Source organism: Euphorbia lathyris, chromosome 4 (genome assembly GCF_963576675.1).
Source record: "Euphorbia lathyris chromosome 4, ddEupLath1.1, whole genome shotgun sequence".
Lineage (NCBI taxonomy): Eukaryota > Viridiplantae > Streptophyta > Magnoliopsida > Malpighiales > Euphorbiaceae > Euphorbia > Euphorbia lathyris.
The window spans coordinates 56,317,064-56,339,363 of NC_088913.1; the positions used below are offsets into that span (position 1 = coordinate 56,317,064).

Genomic DNA, 22,300 nt, shown 5'->3' on the forward strand with positions numbered 1-22,300 from the left:
TTCTTAAATACGTGTCTGTTTAATTTTTAATTTTTTTTCGTTGGTTTTTGCCTGAACGGGTAGCACATACTCCCGGTCCGTCGGCCGAATGCATGAACTATCCGTTCGGCCTAAGGACGGGCAACATGCGGCACCCGTTCCACCGAGGGAACGGGCAGCATGCGCCGCCCGTTCCGCCGATGGAACGGGTGGTACGCGCCGCCGGTTCCACCGATGGAACGGCAGTACGCTTTGCCCGTTCCACCGATGGTGAAACGGGCAAGCTACCTGTTCAGGCAAAAAGGGGCAGAAATTGCCCCGAAGTTTTTTTTTTAAATTTTAATGTCAATTATGCTAACATATTATGCATTTTTTGTATATTCAGGTACCGATAGAAGATTGGAAACCCGATAACATTGATTATAGTTCGCGTTTCATAACGGATACCATTTTCCCTTCATGTCAGGATGCTATTGATTGGGCAAAAAAGATAGCTATTCAGAATGGGTTTGAGATTGTAATATCTTCGCACAAACATGGGGGAAAACAGAAGCTGTTGCGATGTTCACGGGGTGAACGATATAGAGGTGTTGTGAAAATTGATGAAGATCCTGCAATTAGAAAAGGTAAAACTAAAGCGTGCCGCTGTAAATTTCAGATTAAAGCCTATCAACATGCAAACATTTCTGGATGGGGGATATAGGCTAAGCCTGGGTTAACTGGAATGCATAACCATACAATGCGTGTGTATCCAGAGGGAAGTCGGCAGATGAGCGGACTCAGTATCGCATCTAAACAAATTGTGCGTGATATGACTCCAGCTCAAGCAAAGCCCTGTGCTATTTAGCAGCAGTTAAAGAAAAACACCCAGAAGACAACTCAGTAATTAAACACATATATAATTACAGGGACAAAATGAGGAAGGATGGGTTTGAAGGTAGAGACTTGGCTAGTCAATTCTACCATATTGATGTGGAGAACAAATATGTCAATTACACACAGGTTGATTCAGGTGTGATAACGCATGTGTTCATGGCACATCCAGAGTCAGTTGATATGTTCAGGACTTACCACTGGTACATCGGCATTGATTCAACATACAAAACAAACAAGTACAAAATGCCGTTTGTTCAGATTGTGGGGATGACGCCATGCAATAACAACTTCAAGATAGCGTATGCTATTGTTAAAGACGAGACTGAAGGGAGCTATCGTTGGATTTTGCAAAGGCTGAGGATTTTGATTGGGTTTGATCTTAACCCAACCGTTATTGTTAGTGACAGGGAGCTTGGGTTATTAAAGCCGATCAAAGAAGTTTTTCCACAAGCAGCGCACTTGCTATGCACTTGGCATATAAATAAGGATGTGGAAGATCGGGTGTATAGAATTTTGGGAGATAAAGGACATGCCTCTAAATTCAAGAATGGCAGATGGAGAACAATATTACAATCATTAACTATTGAGGAGTACGAGACCAATCTTAGCATGATGAAGGATAAGATGAGTAGGTACAAAAATCTTATCTCGTATGTTGAGGAGACGTGGTTGGTGCATAAGGAGAAGTTTGTTGTTGCTTGGACAAAGGAGTTCCTACATTTTGGCAACACAACTTCTTGTCGAGTGGAGAGTGAACATGCTAGTCTAAAGCAATGGCACAATACGGCAACTGGCTCCCTTGACACGGTATGGCAGAAGGTTTACAAGCAGATTGAATCACAAGCAACTAATATAAGGTATTTGCAATTTTTTCTACTGCAATTTAGTAATTTGCATTTATGGCTGTATCATTTCACTAACTAATAGTAATTTTGTCTTCATCTCAGATACATGCTTGAGCAGTCCCGGCTTCGTCAAGCAGTCACTTTCGCCGGACACCCATTAAACCAACTTGTATTCAAAGTCTCTCACTACTGTTTAGAGTTGCTGAATGAAGAGTTAGAGCGCATGAGAGGGTTGAGCCATGAAGTGGACGTGCGTTGCGGTTGTATATTGAGAACCTCACATCAGATACCATGTGCATGCGAGCTGAAACAAGCTTGTGATCTAGACCAAATGATCAGTATTGAGAGTGTTCATGTGTTCTGGAGAACACTTTTAATCAATTATGGTCACACTGATGAAAATGCAGGGCGTAATGATCTGAACGAGGATTAGCGATATTTTCAGTCCTTAGTGGATCAGGTCTCTAAAGGTGACCCAGCCATAATGCGTAATATTTCAATGCTTATCCATGATCAACTACACCCTGATCAAGCTCAGTACACCAAACCCGATGTCAAAATTCACGTTCGAGGACGACCTAAGGTGAGCAAATCCACAAAACGTATGCCGAGTTCTTGGGAATACAATGAAACTCGTTGTGGACGGGCTCGTTCTACTAGTTCATCTAGGAGTCGTGGTAGAAGTGGCAAAATTAGCTCTTCATCCTCGGTACATAATGGTGCCTCATCAGGTAATGTTTATTTGATAAACCTAACTTCTTTTTGTAAATGTTTTGCAATATATAGTTCATTTACACTAATATACGTGAATGCAGATGGAAAAACGTATTATGGTTCTAACTTCGTACATTCCGATAAAATAGTTGGCATAATTAAACCATATGTCGAATCATACTACGACGTTGCAGGTGATGGAAATTGTGGTTTCCGTACAGTTGCAACTTACTTTTTTGGTAGCGAAGAAGCGTGGCAGACAGTTAGGCATAACATTCGAAATGAAATAATTGATAACCGTTGTCTGTATGAAAGAGTGTTTGTTGATAGTGTTGATGCAGCTATTCGTAGGATAAGTTGGGACGGTGCAGGTTGTACGCCGGATTATTGGATGCACCGTCCATCTCTACATCAGCCGCCTCATCCTGTCCTCCGACACGCTCCTCCTGTGCTGCATATGCCCTCTGGGCGTCCGCCATGAACCGCTGCTGCTCTGTCCGCTGTCGCCGAGCAGAGGCAGTAACAACACGTGAAGTCGTATGTCTGTGGCCAGAACCCGCCTCAACAACATCATCCTGTAAAATTACTTATTTATTATATTCAATTTACCATTTTCCTTAATTTTTATGTGTTCGGGTCTGCCTACGATCGGTCCGAGCTAATTTTTTTTTTTAAAAAAGCACAAACCGGCCCGGTTTTGGCCTGGGCGGGTGGTTTACACCACCTGGCCGCAGGGCAAACGGGTGCGGTGCACCAGTCGGCCATAGGGCCGACTGGTGCGCCGCAAACGTTTGGCCCCTCGGTCAAACGGATGGGGAACCCGTCCGACCGAGGGGAAAAACGGGTGCGCCGCGCGGCCCACCAGATCCACCATAAGGTGGAACGGGTAGCGATCCCATCCCACCTTACGGTGGATCGGGTGCGCCGCGCGGCCCACCAGACGGTGGATCGCACGACGATTACTTGCTCCACCAAAGGTGGAACGGACAGTTCGTCCGTTCCACCTTTGGTGGAGCAAGGAAATCGCACCCGTTTAGCGTGATTTCTGCGTTTTTTTGCCTCCGATTTCGGAGGCGAAAATCATGATTTCGTTAATTTTTTTAAACAAAAACACTTACCGCAATACCCATGAATCCTTTGCCTATGCCTACCCTTGGTGCCATGTCGTTTTAGCTCGGTTTTTTAAAAATGCAAAGAAGGTAGAAAGGATTTGAGAAAGTTCAATTTTCTTGTTTCAAAAAGTGAGAAGGGCAATATGGTCAAGAGGATGCGGTGAACCGGAATTCGGGTGCTGTATATAGCAGCTCACTTATGTAATTGAACTTTACATATTTTAACACGGTTCGTCATTCGACTTTAACTAACTTTTTACAATAACCGTTAACAATTTCAAAATGAAAATATTCAGAAACTATATTTTTTATTTTTCAAAATCAATTTTTGTAGAGCTTTTTCTCATTAAAAGTTCACTTTCTCTCACCTAATCAAACAACACTTAAATGACTACAAAACAAAAAAAAATTAAAAATTAAAATTCCTTATAATATCATTAAATCTTTGAATTTTTATTGAACCGTTAACAGTTATTTTGAGACGTTAAATAACTATTAATATTAAAAATTATAAAATTTAGTGGCCATATGAATTAAAAATTAAAATTTACTAGTTATAATATTAAAATAGATAAATTTTAATGGCCATAATGTAATTCACCCTAAAAGCGAACCAAAGCCGTTGAATTCAATGCATGAGGACACGCAATGCAACTTTTTTTTTTTTTAATAAAAGTTAAAATTGCCCCTCAATAGAACTTAATTTAGTCCAAAAATGAAGTGAATTGTTATTTACCGTCCTTAAATTACTTTTTATCGTTTCATTTTAATATTTTTGCCTATCTCACAATTTCAAACTAAAAATTCAAATCCTTTCTAGCTTTTTAAGATTTTCAAAAATTCGACTTAAAACGACATGGCACCAAAGCAAGAAATGGGAAAAGGCTTGATGAAGGTTCTGGTAAATTTTTTTTTACAAAAATTGAACGAAATCACGAGTTTCACCTCCGAAATTAGAGGCGGAACCCATTTTTTTTGCCTAAACGGATGCGCCTTCCGTTGCGATCATAGGCGGAACGCACGAACTGCGTGTTCCGCCCATGGTGGCAACGGGAGCGTCATGCGTTCCACCTGGCGGACCCATTCCACCATTAGGTGGAATGGGATCTCCACCTGTTCCACCTAATGGTGGAACGTGGTGGCGCACCCGTTCCACCTAATGGTGGAACGGGTGAGCCACCCGTTTGGCCCTACGGCCAAACGGATGCCACGTCCATTTTGGCCTGGGCCGAGTGGTGTGAGACACCCGCCCAGACCAAAAACGGGCAATTTTTCAAAAAATTTATTTGGTCCGCCCGTTGGCAGGTCCGAAATAGTAAAAAACCGAAAACCGAAAAATTGAGTATAATAAAAAAAATATATTTACTTGCTTTTTTGGTTAATTTACAAGATGATATTGCTGAGGCGCGTTCTGGATATAGGCATACATCCTCACATGTTGTTACTGCCTCTGCTCGGAGGATGCAGACGCAACATAGGATGATGGCAGACGCCTAGAGGGCACATGCTGCAAAGGCTGAGGATGTTGGACGTCAGGAGGTGGCGGATGACGTAGAGATGGACGGAGATGACTCTATGCCTCCTCAAAGTGCTAATTATGTTCCAGTACCTCCTGGCGTAGTGACGAGGGGTCAAGACCGACATTTTTTCTGCTTATACTGTTGATTATACTTAAAATTGCCCCCTCAATGGAAGTTAATTTGTCCCAATGGGTATTGCTATTTACCGTCCAAAATTACTTATCACCGCTTTTATTTGGACAATTTTACCATTTTTATAAAAAAAATTGAAAATTGAAAATTTTGATTTTTGAGAGAACCGGCCAAATTTTGGCCTAAACGGATGCCGAATCCGCCCAGCCAATGGATAGGTGGATGCAGCATCCGCCTGCCTGGCCATTGGCTGGAAGGATTTCTGTATCCACCTGGCCATTGGCCAAGCGGATTTCGGTATCCGCCTAGGCATAATTTTACCCATTTAAAATCTTCAAATTTTTTGTGACAAAAAATGCTAAATTGTTCAATTGTTGTGACGGACAATTTAAAATCGTCAAATTTTTTATGACAAAAAATACAAAATCGTCACAAAAAAGATATATTATTTTCATGATTTCTTTGATAAAAAAACATTAATGTTTCCGACTCGTAATCATCTATATCCGGGGTTCTCGGATTGTCACACATCAATTATTTTCATAATTTCAATTATTGTTGTTCGGGTTTGTGATTTTAGAGAAAAAAATTTCAGTTTTTGATCAAAATTATGAAAATGGCAAAAAAGATCCAAATGGAGACAGTAACTAGTAACAAAAGGGCGATATTTAGCAATCCATTTTTTTTAAGTTGTTTGTTCTTTATTACTTAATTTCAGTAACAATGAGTTCAGTTCAGTTCAGTTCAGTTCAGTTCAGTAGTAATCAGTTCAGTTCAGTTCAGTTCAGTTCAGTATTCAGTTTCAGTATTCAGTTTCAGTATTCAATAATTTATCATTATTTATTATAATTATTATATATTATTATTATTATTTATATATAATTTATTATTATTATCATTATTTATTTATAATTTCAGCAATTTATTATAATTTATAATTTATTATATATTAATTTATCTATTTTCATTATAATTATATTTATATATAATTTATGCTTTGTCATTATATATATTATCATTATTTATTATAATTATAATTATGTGGTGCAAATTATTTGCAAATTTTGCGAAAAGTAAATAAATATTATATTAATACGTTTACATTACAATGCTCTAAAAAATTAACTGGCTCAACTACCTTAATATCTCAAATAGTGCAATTTTATCCCTAATATTAGAAGCCAATAGCAATTTTACCCTTAACATTGATAAATTGAGTCAAGATTTTGTATTCATATGAAAATTCATATTTAGACGTTAGGAGTAAAATAACCCCGGACCCAAAACGTTAAAGGTATTTTTGTACCTTAATACTTAATTGTAATAAAAAGTTAAGAGTGTGTATTCATATAAAAATTTGTATTTAATTTCATAGGCTTTAAATTATATATAAATTTGTGTTTGTATGTAATTTATATTTTTAATTTAAATTAGACTCATTTTTATTTAATGTCATAGGATTTTATCGAGCCTAGATTTTATTTGATATTTAATTTAGTTTAATCTTTAATAATATGTTTATTTATTATTGATATTATTTTTTTTGGTAGAAATATTATTATTATTATTATTATTATAAGCTTATTAATGTCCAATATTATCATTAAATTATTTTAAAGTCTAATATCATCATTATTGTTACGTTCGATTAAATTCGGTTAAGTTCGGTATCATTCAGTTAAGTTCAGTAGCATTCAGTTAAATTCAGTTCAGTTCAGTATTCAGTATCATTCAGTTCAGTTCAGTTCAGTTCAGTTCAGTAGCATTCAGTTCAGTTCAGTTCAGTTTTTTTCAGTAATAAAGAACAGATCAGTTATAAAATATAATAAATTTTTAATATACAAATTTTATCATGCTTATATTTTGACATCTTAAACAAAATCTAAAAGTTTAATTCTATTAAATCTTTTAAAAAAATTGGGCCTAATTTTTTGATATCTTAAATATATTTTTACACTGAAAAACTATTAGAATTTAATTCTACTAATCTTTAAAAAAAATTGGGGTAAATTACACTTATGGCCACTGAACTTTACTAATTTAATATTGTGGTCATTGAACTTCAATTCTTAATAAAATGATTACTGAGCTTTACACTTGTTAATATCGGTGGCTACTCAATGCCTCAAAACGACCGTTAACGGCCTCAAATAAAAAAAATAAAAAATTTAATGATATTCTAAGGAATTTTATTCTTGAAAATTTTCGTTTTAAGGTCATTTAGGTGTTGTTTGGTTAGGAGAGTGAAAGCTCCAATAAAGGTGATTTTGGAAAATAAAACATATGGTTTTATGGTAAATGTCATTTTAAACAACTTTAATTCTTAAATATTTTCATTTTGAGGTCGTTAACGGTCATTTTGAAGAATTAATTAAAGTTAAGTGGCCACCAATGTTAAAAAATGTAAAGTCCAGTGGTCATACCGTTAAAAATTGAAGTTCCATAATTTTAAAATGAGTAAAGTTCAGTGGCCATGGGTGTAATTAATCCAAAAAATTGCTAATGAAATAATTATATTAAGTAATAAAATATGAAAAAAAATTAAACTGCATTAACAAAGAAAATCTTTAGACATCTTTCGAAATAATAGTAATAGCAGTATGGGTAACGAACAATTAATTCTGCTAGAAACTCATTGAAACAGAGACAAAAAAAAAATCATTAAACCCCTCAAAATTATATTAATGGATTCATATTCTGCATTGATGCATAAAGTAATGCGTCGACGTCAAAGCATTTATTTGGCTTCACAATAGTTTTTAGGGTTCATTACATATACATACTATGTGGTATCACCGATTTTCAGATAGGTACCTGTGGTTTTTTTTTTTTTTGCAAACACTTGTGGTTGCAAAATTTTGCATATTTTTTAGGGTTAATTACAAATAACTACCTTGTGGTTTGGCCGATTTACGATGTGGTACCTGTGGTATTTTTTTTTTGCAAACACAACCCTATGGTTGCAAAATTTTACATCTTTTTTTTACTTTGCCAAATTTAGCCGATAACGACTTCGAAATAAAAAATTTCAAGAGCTAAATGATATTTTAAACAACTTTAATTCTTCAACTTTTTAGGTTTAAGGTCATTCAGGTGTTGTTTTTTTATGAGAGAGAAAGATAATGTTTAGAGAGAGAAAACTCCAAAAATGATGATTTTGAAAAATTAAGAATATGGTTCCATAGTAAATATGATACCAAACAAGTTTAATTCTTGAAAATTTTCATTTCGAAGTCATTATCGGCCAAATTTGGCAAAGTAAAAAAAGCATGTAAAATTTTACAACCATAGGGTTGTGTTTGTAAAAAAAATACCACAGGTATCACATCGCAAATCGGCCAAACCATAGGGTACTTATTTGTAATTAATCCTATTTTTTACTTTGCCAAATTTGACGGATAACGACCTCAAAATAAAAAATTTCAAGAATTAAAGTTGTTATATTTACTATGAAACTATATTTTTTTTATTTTTCAAAATCATCATTTTTGGAGTTTTCTCTCTCTAAACATGAAATCTCTCTCATAAAAAAAAAACAACACCTAAATGACCTCAAACCTAAAAAGTTGAAAAACCAAAGTTGTTTAAAATATCATTTTAACTCTTGAGAATTTTCATTTCGAGATCATTATCGGCCAAATTTTGACAAAGTGAATCCAAATGCAAAATTTTGTAAACCATAGGATTACATTTGCAAAATAAATACCACAAGTACCTAATTGCAAATCGATGAAACTACAGGACATCTATATGTAATTAACCTAGTTTTTAAGTATAAAAATAGATTTTAGATATCAAAATGTAAACATGATAAAGTTCGGGTATCAAAAATATATTATACTCTCAAGCTGATTTGATAATGGATTAATTTGACATTCCCACCAACTTTAAGGACTAAATTGATAGTCAGAAATTGATTTGCGATACATTAACCCATGATGCCAACTTTAAAACCATTTAATTATAAAAATAAGCGATAAGGAAAAAAATAATAATAATCTTCTTATTTTACATTAAAAATTTGTAAGTGGTTTTCAATTATTATTAACGAATTAATATGCAATTATGAATTTTCTGATTTCAATTACGTTTGTGTGTTAACTCATTAATAACTTATCAAAGATACTTGTATACACATGAAATTTTATAAAAAAAAATCAAGAAAAGTATCTCAAGGTCACAAGATATTTTAATTTTAATTTTTTTTTCATGTATTTGATTTGGTGTTGATAAGTTATAACATAACGTATAAAATGAGTGGAGATAACAACATTCATATGACTACAAATGCAACTGTATTTACTAATGTTGTGAACCTCATGTTGACCAAAATTGCCACATTTTTTAACGCTATCACATAATTCGACTGTATTTACTAACAGTGTGAACCTCGAGTTACTCGTTTGAGAAGTTTTAAAACATGAAACTGTATTTATAAATCGATAGAATCACATGATTTATTTTTATAATTTTCTTTAATTTTTAATTTTTATTATTAATAGTTTAATTGATGATGATCTAAAATAAGAAACAAAAACTAAGAATGAGACTTTGAATGTATAGAAAACGTAAACGAATAATCTCTACTAAGAAGTAATTTGTATCTATGTATCCGAAATCTTTAGATGAATCCATTACAAGGTTTAACCAATTCATTTTCCTAGTTTGACAAATTTTTCTAGTGCACCAACTCTATGAGAACATGATTTATTAAAACAAACCAGCGTACATGGACTATTTTCACACAAAATTTCGCTCTTCTAGCTCACAGCCCCTAAAGTTGGCCTACATAATCAATTCAAGCCAAATTGAATTTTAGATATTATCCCGGTTCTTAAGTTGATAATATTTAACAAATTAATTCAAATTTTATAAATTTTAAATATTAAAAATGAATATATTTAAACTAATTTGTCAAATATTATCAACTTAAAAACTAAATTAGTCCATAAAATTTCTAAAATTCTATTTGGACACTAAACTAATCATGACTACCAACTTCAAGTGTCATTTTTTACTCTTCGGGGGCTTTAGGTATTATATGGGAATAGAAATAGGAATAAAGATCGGAATATGAATAAGGATAAAAGATTGAGATAAGGATAAAAAATATAAAATAGAATGACTTATTATCTTATGTTTAGTATGTAGAATAGAGATAGAAATAAAATAATTCAGTTTACTATATTACATCTATCCAAATGTAGTATCAATGCGGAATGAAATTAATTAAATTTAATCTATCATCTTAACTTAAGAAATACTTAGAACACTGTATTAAAATTTTCAAAATACAAAAAATAAAATAACTAATATTTTTTGAAGCAATAACTAATATATTTAAGATGATAGATTAAATTTAATTAATTTCATTTCACATTAATACTACAATAATATATGGGCAAACTTAAGTTTTCAAAAATTCAAGCACAACAAACAATAAAATCTGAGAGACAAATTAGATTTTTCCATCTAAGTAAGTTATTCACATGTGTAGTATAACTGTAGTGGGATAAGGAGTTTATCCCTCCTTTGTCCCACTTTCCTATCTTCCAAACAAACATGTAATAAGTTATCTCATTTTTTTATTCTTATCCCACATTTTATATCCCTTCTAAAAAACACCTTATCAATTCGAAAGTTATATCATATGCAGGCAAAAAGCACACTGCATAAGGAACTGCTCAGAATCTCCGAAACCCAATATTAGACTCGTTAAAGATTTCTTGACATCAATTTCCTACTTTCCTTCCTGTGCGCAAATAATTCATTGTAAAGAGGGGAAACAGTACCATCCCTCATGAAGCTATATTTCCAAAATTTAATCCAATCCTGCAATTAAATTGAGCAAAAGTCCAATCCGTGGACTAAATGAATACCTAAATTTAAGTAATCCTACAAGTCAAGTTGACCTTTTATTTCAGTTCTCTGAAGATGACTGAACCTTGTTGGCTTACTCTTTTGTGAAGAGTTGAGAATCACATGTCTAAAGGCACAAACACATTATCAGACTGCGGATCTTGTAAAATAGACTCAAACTTGGGCCTTGCAGGTTGATTTTTTCCAAGAGAGCTCCAAAATGCATCAGAGTTCTTAAACAACGTGTAAAATGCTATAGCGGACGCCAAAAATAGTCCCACAAGCAACAAGTAAATCTGCCACTCTGCACATATGACAAGAAAAGTCAGTTGTTGTCACACATTACATATATATAGTGATGACAAGCCAGGGCGAGAGCCAGAGATTCAGACCTTTCCAATCAGCAGGAACAGTTAGCTTAGTCACCACCGCTCCCCATTCATCAGAAGTAGTAAGTACGACCCTAAAAGAGAAACCATATCAACACAAAGTTACTTATAAACAACCACGAGGACAGCATCCGTTCAGAAAGGAAAAGTTTAGGGGTCGGAGGAACATTTCCAGTCCTGAGGCAGAGAAAGCCTCAAGGCTGCAGAGGAATTTACAACAAGAGAGTTCCAAACATGCAACCAAGTGAGTCGCTGCTTATTCCTTACCAGCTGAGCCCACTCTCATAAGCGGTCAGAATGGCCTTTTAAATCAACAGATAAGGTGCAAATTCATCCCTAATGTAATTTGGAATATCAATTATACCCTTAACATTTTTTAAAATGACGCCGACTTTAAAACCCTAGTCAACTAAACTTTTTCTTCTCAATTCCACCATTAACATTGAAAACACTGTTAATATATATAAAAAAAAAAAACGTTAAAAGAGAAACTGGAAACAGAAGAGGTTTAATTGATTTGGGTTTCTACTTTCCAGATCAGCATTGAAAGAAAAACTCAGTTCTGGGCGAAATTGATATTTTCAGATTACGTTAAGGATGAAACTGTACCTTACCTCTCTATAATAGAGGTGTGATTGCATGAGCACATGGACATCAGCTTATTGCTTGACATTGTAAAATATTAACTGGACTTGGATAATAAACATGAGATTCAGACATTAGAGCTAGAAGAAACAACAGAGAGTAATTCTTTAACCCGCTCTAACTCTATTGTAAATGAGATTAATCTCATCAACAAGCCTAGCACAAATTAATAGCAAAAGCAAAACCAGTCCAATACTAGACGACAATATATGACTTTCTGTTTCCTTAAGATACCTCAACAGTATTTTGTGAACTTGTTTTTTATAAAAAAATTATTGGACTTATTGCAATAACTAGAAGTATAGTGCATCAGCTCCAGAATTCATTCAAGAAATGTCCATTTTTGTATAGATCGTAATAAGAATGACCATACCGTTGATTGGGACAGAAATCCAGAGATGTAATGCATGTTCCCAGATGCAGCCTCCTGCTCCAGTGACTCACTTCCATTTTCTTTACTTCAGCCACACAAAAATCCCCGTCTTTGCTTCCTCTAGAATTAGCAAAATACACATGTCAGTATACTCCACCGATATATACACACACACACACACATGTCAGTGTACTCCACCGATATATATATACTGGGGGGAGGGGTATCCCCAGCCCAAGGCCTCGACAAGCATCAAGGCCACATAAGAACTTGAGAGGACTTATCCTCTAAATTCATTTTGTAAGAAAAAAAAGAAGTAATCAAATATCACTCAGTGTAACGGAAATTTTGACAAGAAATAACAGAATACCTAAAGATTTACTAATCTGGATAACTCGAGTATATGGACAGTTTATGATCCCTGTTAACATAAAACAATATACCTATTTTACCCCTATATAAAAGGCAACATTTACATCAAGCGTAAAACAGATACCCTATTTAACTCTGACATGTATATGACCAAAATTGTCAAAGCCAACACATCGTTAGGTATTTTAACAGTTTCGTCAAAACATGACTTTTTTGTCACTTCAATGAAGTTTCAGTACTTCTTTGATACAAAAGAAAATGAAGGGTTAAATTGTAAAAATAATTTAAATTGAGGGTTATGGATGTAATTTACCCTTAGTTTGATGCATGACAACAAATATCCAGAGATAACAAAGAGCTACCACTTCAAACAGTTTAAGGATTACAAGAATCAAACAAAAGAAACCAGTTTCCTCTATTAATACCAAAGTAAAATAACAATCCATCTCTAAATTCTAAAAAGATGCACCAGAACAGCATCATGTGTTTTATTGGTTAGCAGAAAACGAATAAATGGTATTAAAAGACATTAAGAAAAGAAAAAGCTAAGGATTAAACCCCTATTTGGCCCCTGTGATATCCAAAATTTTGTCATTTGACGCCTTGCTATCCAAAATTTTGTCATTTGGCCCTTGTGGTATTATTTGATAACATTTTCCGCCTGTAGTATTCCCATAGGTGACATTTAACCCATTTTGGATGTAAAACTAACTGATTTGTTAAATTGTTTTTACACATGACACAATTTTTGACATGTGACATGTAAATATAACAATTCTTTTAATTTTTTTTTTTTTCTATATAGCCTTAATATGTGGATAAATAAGAAATAAAAAATTCCTTAATTATCTACGTATTAAATCTATATGGAAAAAAATATTAAATCAATTGACACGTGTATATGTCATGTGTCAAAAATTGTCATGTGACAAAAAGTTTAACAAATCGGTTAGTTTTCCATCCAAAATGGGTTAAATGTCACCAATGGGAATACTTGAAGGGACAAATGATACCACATGGGGCAAATGACAAAATTTTGGATACCACGGGGTCAAATATGGGTTTAATCCAAAAAGCTAATGGCACAAGGTAAGAGCTTACAGAGCAAGATATTTTCCGTCCAAGCTGACAGACATTGTACACGCGGGTTTTTTAAGCAGCCTCTTATACCCTATTTTCTTCCACGTGCTAATATCATAAACCACAGTGATAGCTTTATCACCTGATTCAACGATATTATGACAGCAAATTAACATATGTGCTTTCCATGATAGGATGAAACATAATTTGTTCACTTCATCCAGCAAATGGTTATACCTCTCTGAACAGCACAAAATAAAAATGGCTTCGTGCCATCCTTAGAGAATCGACATAATTCAATCTTTTCATCCTACAAAGAAAAAACACACCATGAAAACATTGACATCAGATAAGATTCTGCATAAACTTTCAGAACTTGCAGGACTAAGTCGCTCACTGAGTCGCGTGTTAGAGTTGTCAGAGGCACACCATCTTCTATATTCCATATTCTTGCAGAACCATCAGTAGATGTTGAAGCTAAAAATGCTGAATCTAGGCTAGAATGTAAAAAAGAATTCCAACACAATTCAGACCAAGGATTGGAGGGCATAAATTAACCCGATTATTCATTGTCAAATCAGCCCTAAAAAACAAGAGGAAAAACTGGAAAGTTCTACATACAGTTTCAGATATGAAACTTGAAATAAAGGTTTCAATAGGCCAACAGCATTTTGCTTTCCAATTTAGACAAAGAAAAAGGACTGCTGGAAAGAACAAATAAATGAATTTCTACATTCTCATCCAAAAACAGAAAACTTTGATACCAAAGTGAAGTGAAATGTATAACATTTGTCAACAGATAGAGGATATCAGTCTTCATTCAATCTGTTGCCTATATGCATTTGTACACCTGAATTCTTCTTCTCAAAGACCACATATAGATTTAAATTAAATTAGTAATAAAGACAGAAAACATACCTAATATCCATATCATTGAAGGATTTGTGTGCTTTTGGTTCTTCTGAGATAATGCGCAAGCTTGGCCATTCAAGAATTCTGAGATGCCCATCCTATAGTTCATTATACAGCAATATCAATTTCCACAGGTGCTCCATGTGCGAACATTTCAAACAAAACGCAAGCATAAGAATGCCAATAATAACTATAGATGAACCATGGGTCATAGCTTACCATCCCTCCAGTTGCAAATCGAGATCCATCAACACTAAAGGCTAAGCATTTCTGGGGCCCAACACTTTGTAGAGGAGGTAATTCTTTGGCCAGCATCTTTATATGTGTTTCGTGGTCTTGCAATTCAAACAATCTGCATGTTACAGTTAATTAAACTTGATACTATCATAAGGTCCAAGTGTGCTCAACAGGTAATGCAAAGAGGAAATTAAGCATGTTCCATGCCATGAAACTTCATATTAAACGCATTCAACCTAAAAGAGAATACTGATGTTCCTAAGAAACATTACTAAGTCATCTGAATCGTTGTTGAGCATTTGACCTCTCACGTTCACATAGCAGTAACCTATGAAATTCATTTGTAGTACACCACAAGATGCACCAAGCTTCACTGCATAATCCATAATTTAAAACCACATTTCCGAAGCCCTCTCCCAAAACATTCTCAACCAATGTCACAAGATAGAGCCAACTGTTAACATCATGGTCGGCTGTCACAGTCCTAATAAAGACCAAGCACCATCCAAATACCCTTATAAGGCAGCAATTCGATTCCTATCCTGGTTACAATTCTATACAATTGGCCAACATGAAGCCATCCAATTCCAACTTGGACAAACCTAAGTGAAGCTAGCTAACCTAACCAGGTACAACAAATATACCCAGAATTAAGAGTTCTACACTTAGTTATTATCTCTCCCTAAATTAAGGGGAGTCCCGTTGGCCATTGGTGGACCTTGGACGCTTAGCTCTTGGTTTGGATGTAAGACTAAATGTTGTTCTTACAACATCAGGCCTCAAAATCCTAACACCAATGTTAATCCTAAAGTAGAAAGGGCTAGCCAACGGCAGTTTATGACATCCATAGGTAGATATGGAAGCTCAAATTAAAGAAGCCAGTCACCATCTTTTGAACATTGAACTCTATAACATAAGCTCCTTGAGTAGGGTATTACCTTTTCACTGTCATAAAAGGGTATTCATTATGGGCTACAAATTTATAAAAGATAAAAAAGTATAGATACTCACTTGCAACCACCTTTGGTTGTAGAACATACAAAATTGTCTCCACTTGGATGCACAGCAATTGTCACTGGATCACCTTCAGTTACTTCCAGCACATAAGTAGCCTACAAAACCCATACAAAATAATCCTAAAACCCTGTTTAATTAATTGCCCAGAGAAAACAAAGAAGAGTTTTAAAAAACCAGAAGCTGATAAAGCATAGCTTAATATTTCCCACTATAAATTCAATCAGTTTTAGCAACTTTCTGGTGTTGTTGGAGAAAGCGATACAAAAACAGAAATAACAGAGACGAAGATATATACCAGAGGAGAGGGAGAGAGCGACGTGGTAATGGGATCGAAGGAGAAAATTTCGAGTACAGAAGGGGAGGAAGAAGGGGAAGACTTGGCCAAGACCACAAAATTAATATTCTCCGGTGTACGGATCCACGACCCGCAAGTAACCGTTCCTTGTCCTGCTTCCATCTACAATTCCAAAAAGAAAGAGTTGCAGAAAGATTTCCGTTGATGGAGACCAATTTTGTAAATAATAATTTCCCCCAAAGACTTATAACCGATTAATTTTTATTTTGATAAAATAAGCGATGGAAGCTTCAATAAACAAGTACAAGAGGACAATGGACCCGCATTGCGAGGGGAGCGGAACAACAATCGAATATCTTATGCAGCATATGCTAAAGGAAAAAGCATCTTCAACCCCTAATCTTTTCGTGATATTTACATTTGACTCATTCTTAATTTATTATTTCTATTAGATACTTAAAAAATTCTAATATATCTATTGTATTTTGCAATTCATACCAATTTAATAACACCAAAACTTTTAATCAAAAATAAATAAATAAATAACACCAAAACTTCAATTACTTTATCCACTTTCAAAAGTTGTTAATTATTTATCTATTTGACTTTTCAACACATAATAAACACTTTGATACGTAGAAGATCGTCTCTCACTTTCTGCAACCTACAAATTCTATTAAGAAATAAATGTTACTAAATGCAATTGGACAGATAAATTTTATTTGAAACTTTAGAAAGTCCAGTGAAACAGTTGAAATTTTGGTTAAGCACACGGACTAACAATATAGTAAGGCCCTGTTCTTTATTACTTAATTTCAGTAACAATCAGTTCAGTTCAGTTCAGTTCAGTAGTAATCAGTTCAGTTCAGTTCAGTTCAGTTCAGATCAGTTCAGTATTCAGTTTCAGTATTCAGTTTCAGTATTCAATAATTTATCATTATTTATTATAATTATTATATATTATTATTATTTATATATAATTTATTATTATTATCATTATTTATTTATAATTTCAGCAATTTATTATAATTATTATAATTTATTATATATTAATTTATCTATTTTCATTATAATTATAATTATATATAATTTATGCTTTGTCATTATATATATTATCATTATTTATTATAATTATAATTATTTGGTGCAACTTATTTGTAAATTTTGCAAAAAGTAAATAAATATTATATTAATACGTTTACATTACAATGCTCTAAAAAATTAACTGGCTCAACTACCTTAATATCTCAAATAGTACAATTTTATCCCTAATATTAGAAGCCAATAGTAATTTTACCCTTAACATTGATAAATTGAGTCAAGATTTTGTATTCATATGAAAATTCATATTTAGACGTTAGGAGTAAAATAACCCCGGACCCAAAACGTTAAAGGTATTTTTGTACCTTAATACTTAATTGTAATAAAAAGTTAAGAGTGTGTATTCATATAAAAATTTGTATTTAATTTCATAGGCTTTAAATTATATATAAATTTGTGTTTGTATGTAATTTATATTTTTAATTTAAATTAGACTCATTTTTATTTAATGTCATAGGATTTTATCGAGCCTAGATTTTATTTGATATTTAATTTAGTTTAATCTTTAATAATATGTTTATTTATTATTGATATTATTTTTTTTGGTAGAAATATTATTATTATTATTATTATAAGCTTATTAATGTCCAATATTATCATTAAATTATTTTAAAGTCTAATATCATCATTATTGTTACGTTCGATTAAATTCGGTTAAGTTCGGTATCATTCAGTTAAGTTCAGTAGCATTCAGTTAAATTCAGTTCAGTTCAGTATTCAGTATCATTCAGTTCAGTTCAGTTCAGTTCAGTTCAGTTTTTTTCAGTAATAAAGAACAGAGCCTAAGCCTCTAAGAAAAACTTGTATCTTAAGATATTATCTACATTTGAATAAACATTATAAAGAAAAATTTGATATTATGTTGATCTTGTAGACATCGTTAGTTTGTCAAAAAAATATTGTGTTTTCAAAAATAATAAATAAGAAAAAAATGTTGGAATTTTTCAAAATGGTAAAAATGAACGCAGTATGGTTCCAAAATTTTCACTGGCTTATTTTCATAAGTAAACAAACACCGAAAAATTAGAAAAATGTTTTCTTGCACAATATTTTTCAGCAAACAAACGGAACCTTAGAGATAACAAAAAGATCATAACGAGTTTGAGTCAATATTTAAAAAGTATAAATGTGTCAACAAAAAATCACAAAACAACATTAAATAGGATGATGATATCAAAAAAAACATCAAAGCACATACAATGTTAAACTTTAATTGTTCCATATTTGAACGACAAATAAATATTATTGTATACAACAAAATAACTGTTCAGAATAAAAATTAATGGTTAATATAAAAACAAAGTTAAACATTAAAGTAATAATTAATCATCGTAAAAAGACAATTTAGTTTTTTTACATTTAAAAAAACTAAAATTCATGTTTAGCACATATAAAATTCCAAAATTAAATATTTACTTACAATTTTATATTTCTTTCTTAATTTTTATAAGTTTTTCCTTGCAAAAGTTAAGTGTTTCTCCAACACATTGTAGTCCATAGTCAATTTATCGAATTTCCTTTTGTGCTCCCTTTCACACATAGAACACAATTACAAAATCCCTACCATATTGGAAGATACATCATCCACAACACGGTCTGCAAACTCATATCTAAAACCACACTCGTGTGCACATTGCTCAGCTTTATGCTTCTCATAATAAGTGTATGTGATATGGAAGAAATGGTTTCCAATTATAGAATATCAAAACACAATTTTGGGAGTGATGAGGGACAATTGCCTCACAACCTGCTCTAAAAAGGAGCTGAATTTTAAAACAATTTGTGCCGGCTGTGCAAACAAAAAAAACTCCATAAACATAATAAAGAAGGAGAAAACATGTTAATATCATTAATGTCAAATATATATTAATAAAATAGTTTAGGATCTACTCTCTGAGAAATATTTCCAATTATAAGCTCAAAATAAAAGATAATTGGTGCGGGAGAACTCAAAACCGAGGAAGTAGTGTATGATTCCCAGGTCCTTAATGCTGAAGGTGTTATTCAGATGGTTCTTGACCATTGTGATGGCCTGCATGTCGCTACCTGCCAGTATAACATCATCCACATAAACCAAAATTGCAGTTGTGTGTTCTGCTTCGATTTTGGTAAATAAAGAAGGGTCAGCTATGGATTGTGTAAAGCCTATTTGCTTGATGGTAGCCGTAAGATTGGCATTCCATTGTCGTCTAGCTTGCCAGAGCCCATACAGGGCTTTGTTGAGCTTGCAAACTTGCTTGTTGTGTAGCGGCTCGATCCCTGGAGGCAGAGTTATGTAGACATCCTCATTTAGGTCTCCGTGCAGGTAAGCATTGTCGATGTCTAACTGATGTATGTGCCAATTTCTCTTTATGGCTAGAGTTAAGAGTGTTCTGATGGTTGTGAATTTTGCAACAAGGGCAAAGGTTGCCGTAAAGTCCACACCTTCCTGCTGGGTATACCCCTTTGCCACCAATCTAGCCTTATACCTTGAGATGCTACCGTCCGCCTTATGTTTGATCTTATACACCCATCTACATCCTATGGGTCGTTTTCCTTCAGGTAAAATGGCCAAGTGCCACGTTTGATTGGCTTCTAGAGCCGCCAGCTCGTTTTTCATAGCTTTCACCCAATTATGTTCTGACTGAGCTTCTTTAAATGTTGCAGGTTCTTTGTGACAGGTGAGGTTAAGAGAAAAAACTCTCTTGGTCGGAGACAATTTCTCATATGAAAGGTGTTTTGAAAGGGCATGTGGGGAATTTGTAAGACAAGGCAATGGTGAACCTTGTATCAGGGCCAAGTGATAATCTCTGATATAAGTTGGTGTTCTTCTGGTTCTTTGTGGTCTTTCACTGGCTGGTTGAATATTTGTGTTCTGTGTTTCTATGGGTTCATGATTGTCTATCTGTATTGCATCCACATGCTGTGTTGTTTCCGGTATCCCGACTTGTATATCTGTGTCAAGAATCTCTTTATCATCGTCAAGCATGGTTACAATGTGCAACGAGTCTAACTCTTCTTCACTGCAAAATTTTCCTGTTGTTTGATTGGCTTCTGAAAACGGGAAGCATTGCTCAAAAAATTTAACATGCCTGGAAAAGAAAAAACCGTTAGTGTTTAAGTTTAAGAGTCTGAACCCCTTTGTGCCATGCCTGTATCCCATGAACACGCATCTGATTGCTCTTTCTGTGAACTTGTTCTTGTGTCTATCTAAGGACGATGCGTATGCTAGACACCCGAAGACCTTGAGATCCTCTAGGTTGCTTGTTTCTTTGTATAACCTTTGATAGGGAGTCTGTCCTATGATAGGTGCCGAGGGCAACCTATTTATGAGATAAACTGCATGACTGATTGCCTCAGGCCAAAACTCCTATGGCAAAGAACTTTGGAACATAAGTGCCCTTGTGGTGTTCATGATGTCCAGATGCTTCCTTTCTACCCTGCCATTCTGTTGTGGTGTTTCTGGACATGATGTCTGATGTATGATTCTGTTTGCAGTGCATAAGCAATATGAGTGAAACAGAATGCATGTTGATATCATTAAGTCAAAATAGGGTAATAAAATAGTTAGGGTTTAACCCTTTTAGCAATGTTTCTAATCTCAACCAGCTTGTTCTCAACAATACTACATTTTTTCTCAAACTATTGAATTTTTCTTCTAAATCTAATAGTTTTTCTGGCTTTTCTACATCAATAGTTTCCACATAGCCAATGTGTGCTTCCAGTTTGACCATCTAATGGTAGTTGAAATCAACAAATTTCAAAGTGTGGACAACTTTCAACATGGCAAGTGCCTGTCCAGAATAGTCGTTCACAACTTCCATCTTGGAGAAGCAACTATTGCTTTCATAAGTCTCGTCATATTTGTGTTCATTTGTAATCTGATACACAATATATATCTGGTAGACATACGTATTATTTTCCAAATCTCTCATGCATGAATATAAAAAGGTGGAAGGTTCAATTGTTCAAAACTTCTAACGATAACTGGCCAACTGTCAACTTAATAGTAACCATCCCTGCGTGTGTAGAATCAAAAGTATTTATGCTTTTTGGAAAAAAAACTAAAACAAAGAACAAACAAACACATATTTTCAGTAAAATTTAAAATAGAAAAAGTCATATAAACTATTGGACTGATAGACACACGAAGAATGATAGACTCCCACCAAGATACTGAGGAAACAACAATACAACATAGGTCAAAATTGGCATTAAACAAAAGAAGAACTATTACTCCTCTTCATCAAGTTAAAATTCAATCAAGAAAAAAAAACACTTTAAAAAGGTGTTTTACGTTTGGTCTAATATGATCAAATCAATATCATATTAGATATCAAATAACTTTAATTACTATGTATGGGGTTGACATCGCAATCTTAGAATTTTGAGGGCAAACAATGATTGAGTACGTACTTGGTAAAATACTAAAAAAACCTTTGAACACATGCAATCATAATCAGCCAATCAGACCCACAACATAAAGCAAAAAAGATGGTGTAAAGGTACAAAATCTGGAACATACATCACGATAACATTAGTAAACTGCAGATTAAAAGAAACCATCTGAATGAGAATGTGCTATATAAAAGAAACAAATGTGCACATTCCATACCAGAAATAAATAACATAAGTCAACTCTTATAAGTCGTTGACAAAATGATAGACACGTCATGGCTGGTAGTAAAAAAAATAAAAGAAACACTACGAAAATGCACATTTAAGACAAATAACAAATCTTAGTTTGTGTTTTGAAATACATACATAGTGATTCCAAAGAATACACAAGGTTAATTGTTAATTTGCATATGGTTGCATTACACCCTGAAAAGTAGGAATCAGAGATGATAGGACTGAGGTCTG

General features: G+C 33.8%; 1 protein-coding gene across 1 annotated transcript; it reads right to left on the reverse strand.

Annotated features, from left to right (window-relative positions):
• Positions 1-10,859: 10,859 nt before the first annotated feature.
• Positions 10,860-16,689, reverse strand: LOC136227245 (SEC12-like protein 1). The gene is made up of 10 exons (XM_066015911.1): positions 16,358-16,689; positions 16,057-16,157; positions 15,028-15,160; positions 14,815-14,906; positions 14,294-14,393; positions 14,134-14,206; positions 13,918-14,038; positions 12,445-12,564; positions 11,430-11,500; positions 10,860-11,341 (listed from the first exon to the last, which is right to left on the reverse strand). Exons 1-10 carry the CDS (start codon positions 16,517-16,519, stop codon positions 11,157-11,159), a joined length of 1,158 nt encoding a protein of 385 aa, XP_065871983.1. The 5' UTR covers positions 16,520-16,689; the 3' UTR covers positions 10,860-11,156.
• Between the last annotated feature and the right edge of the window lie 5,611 nt (positions 16,690-22,300).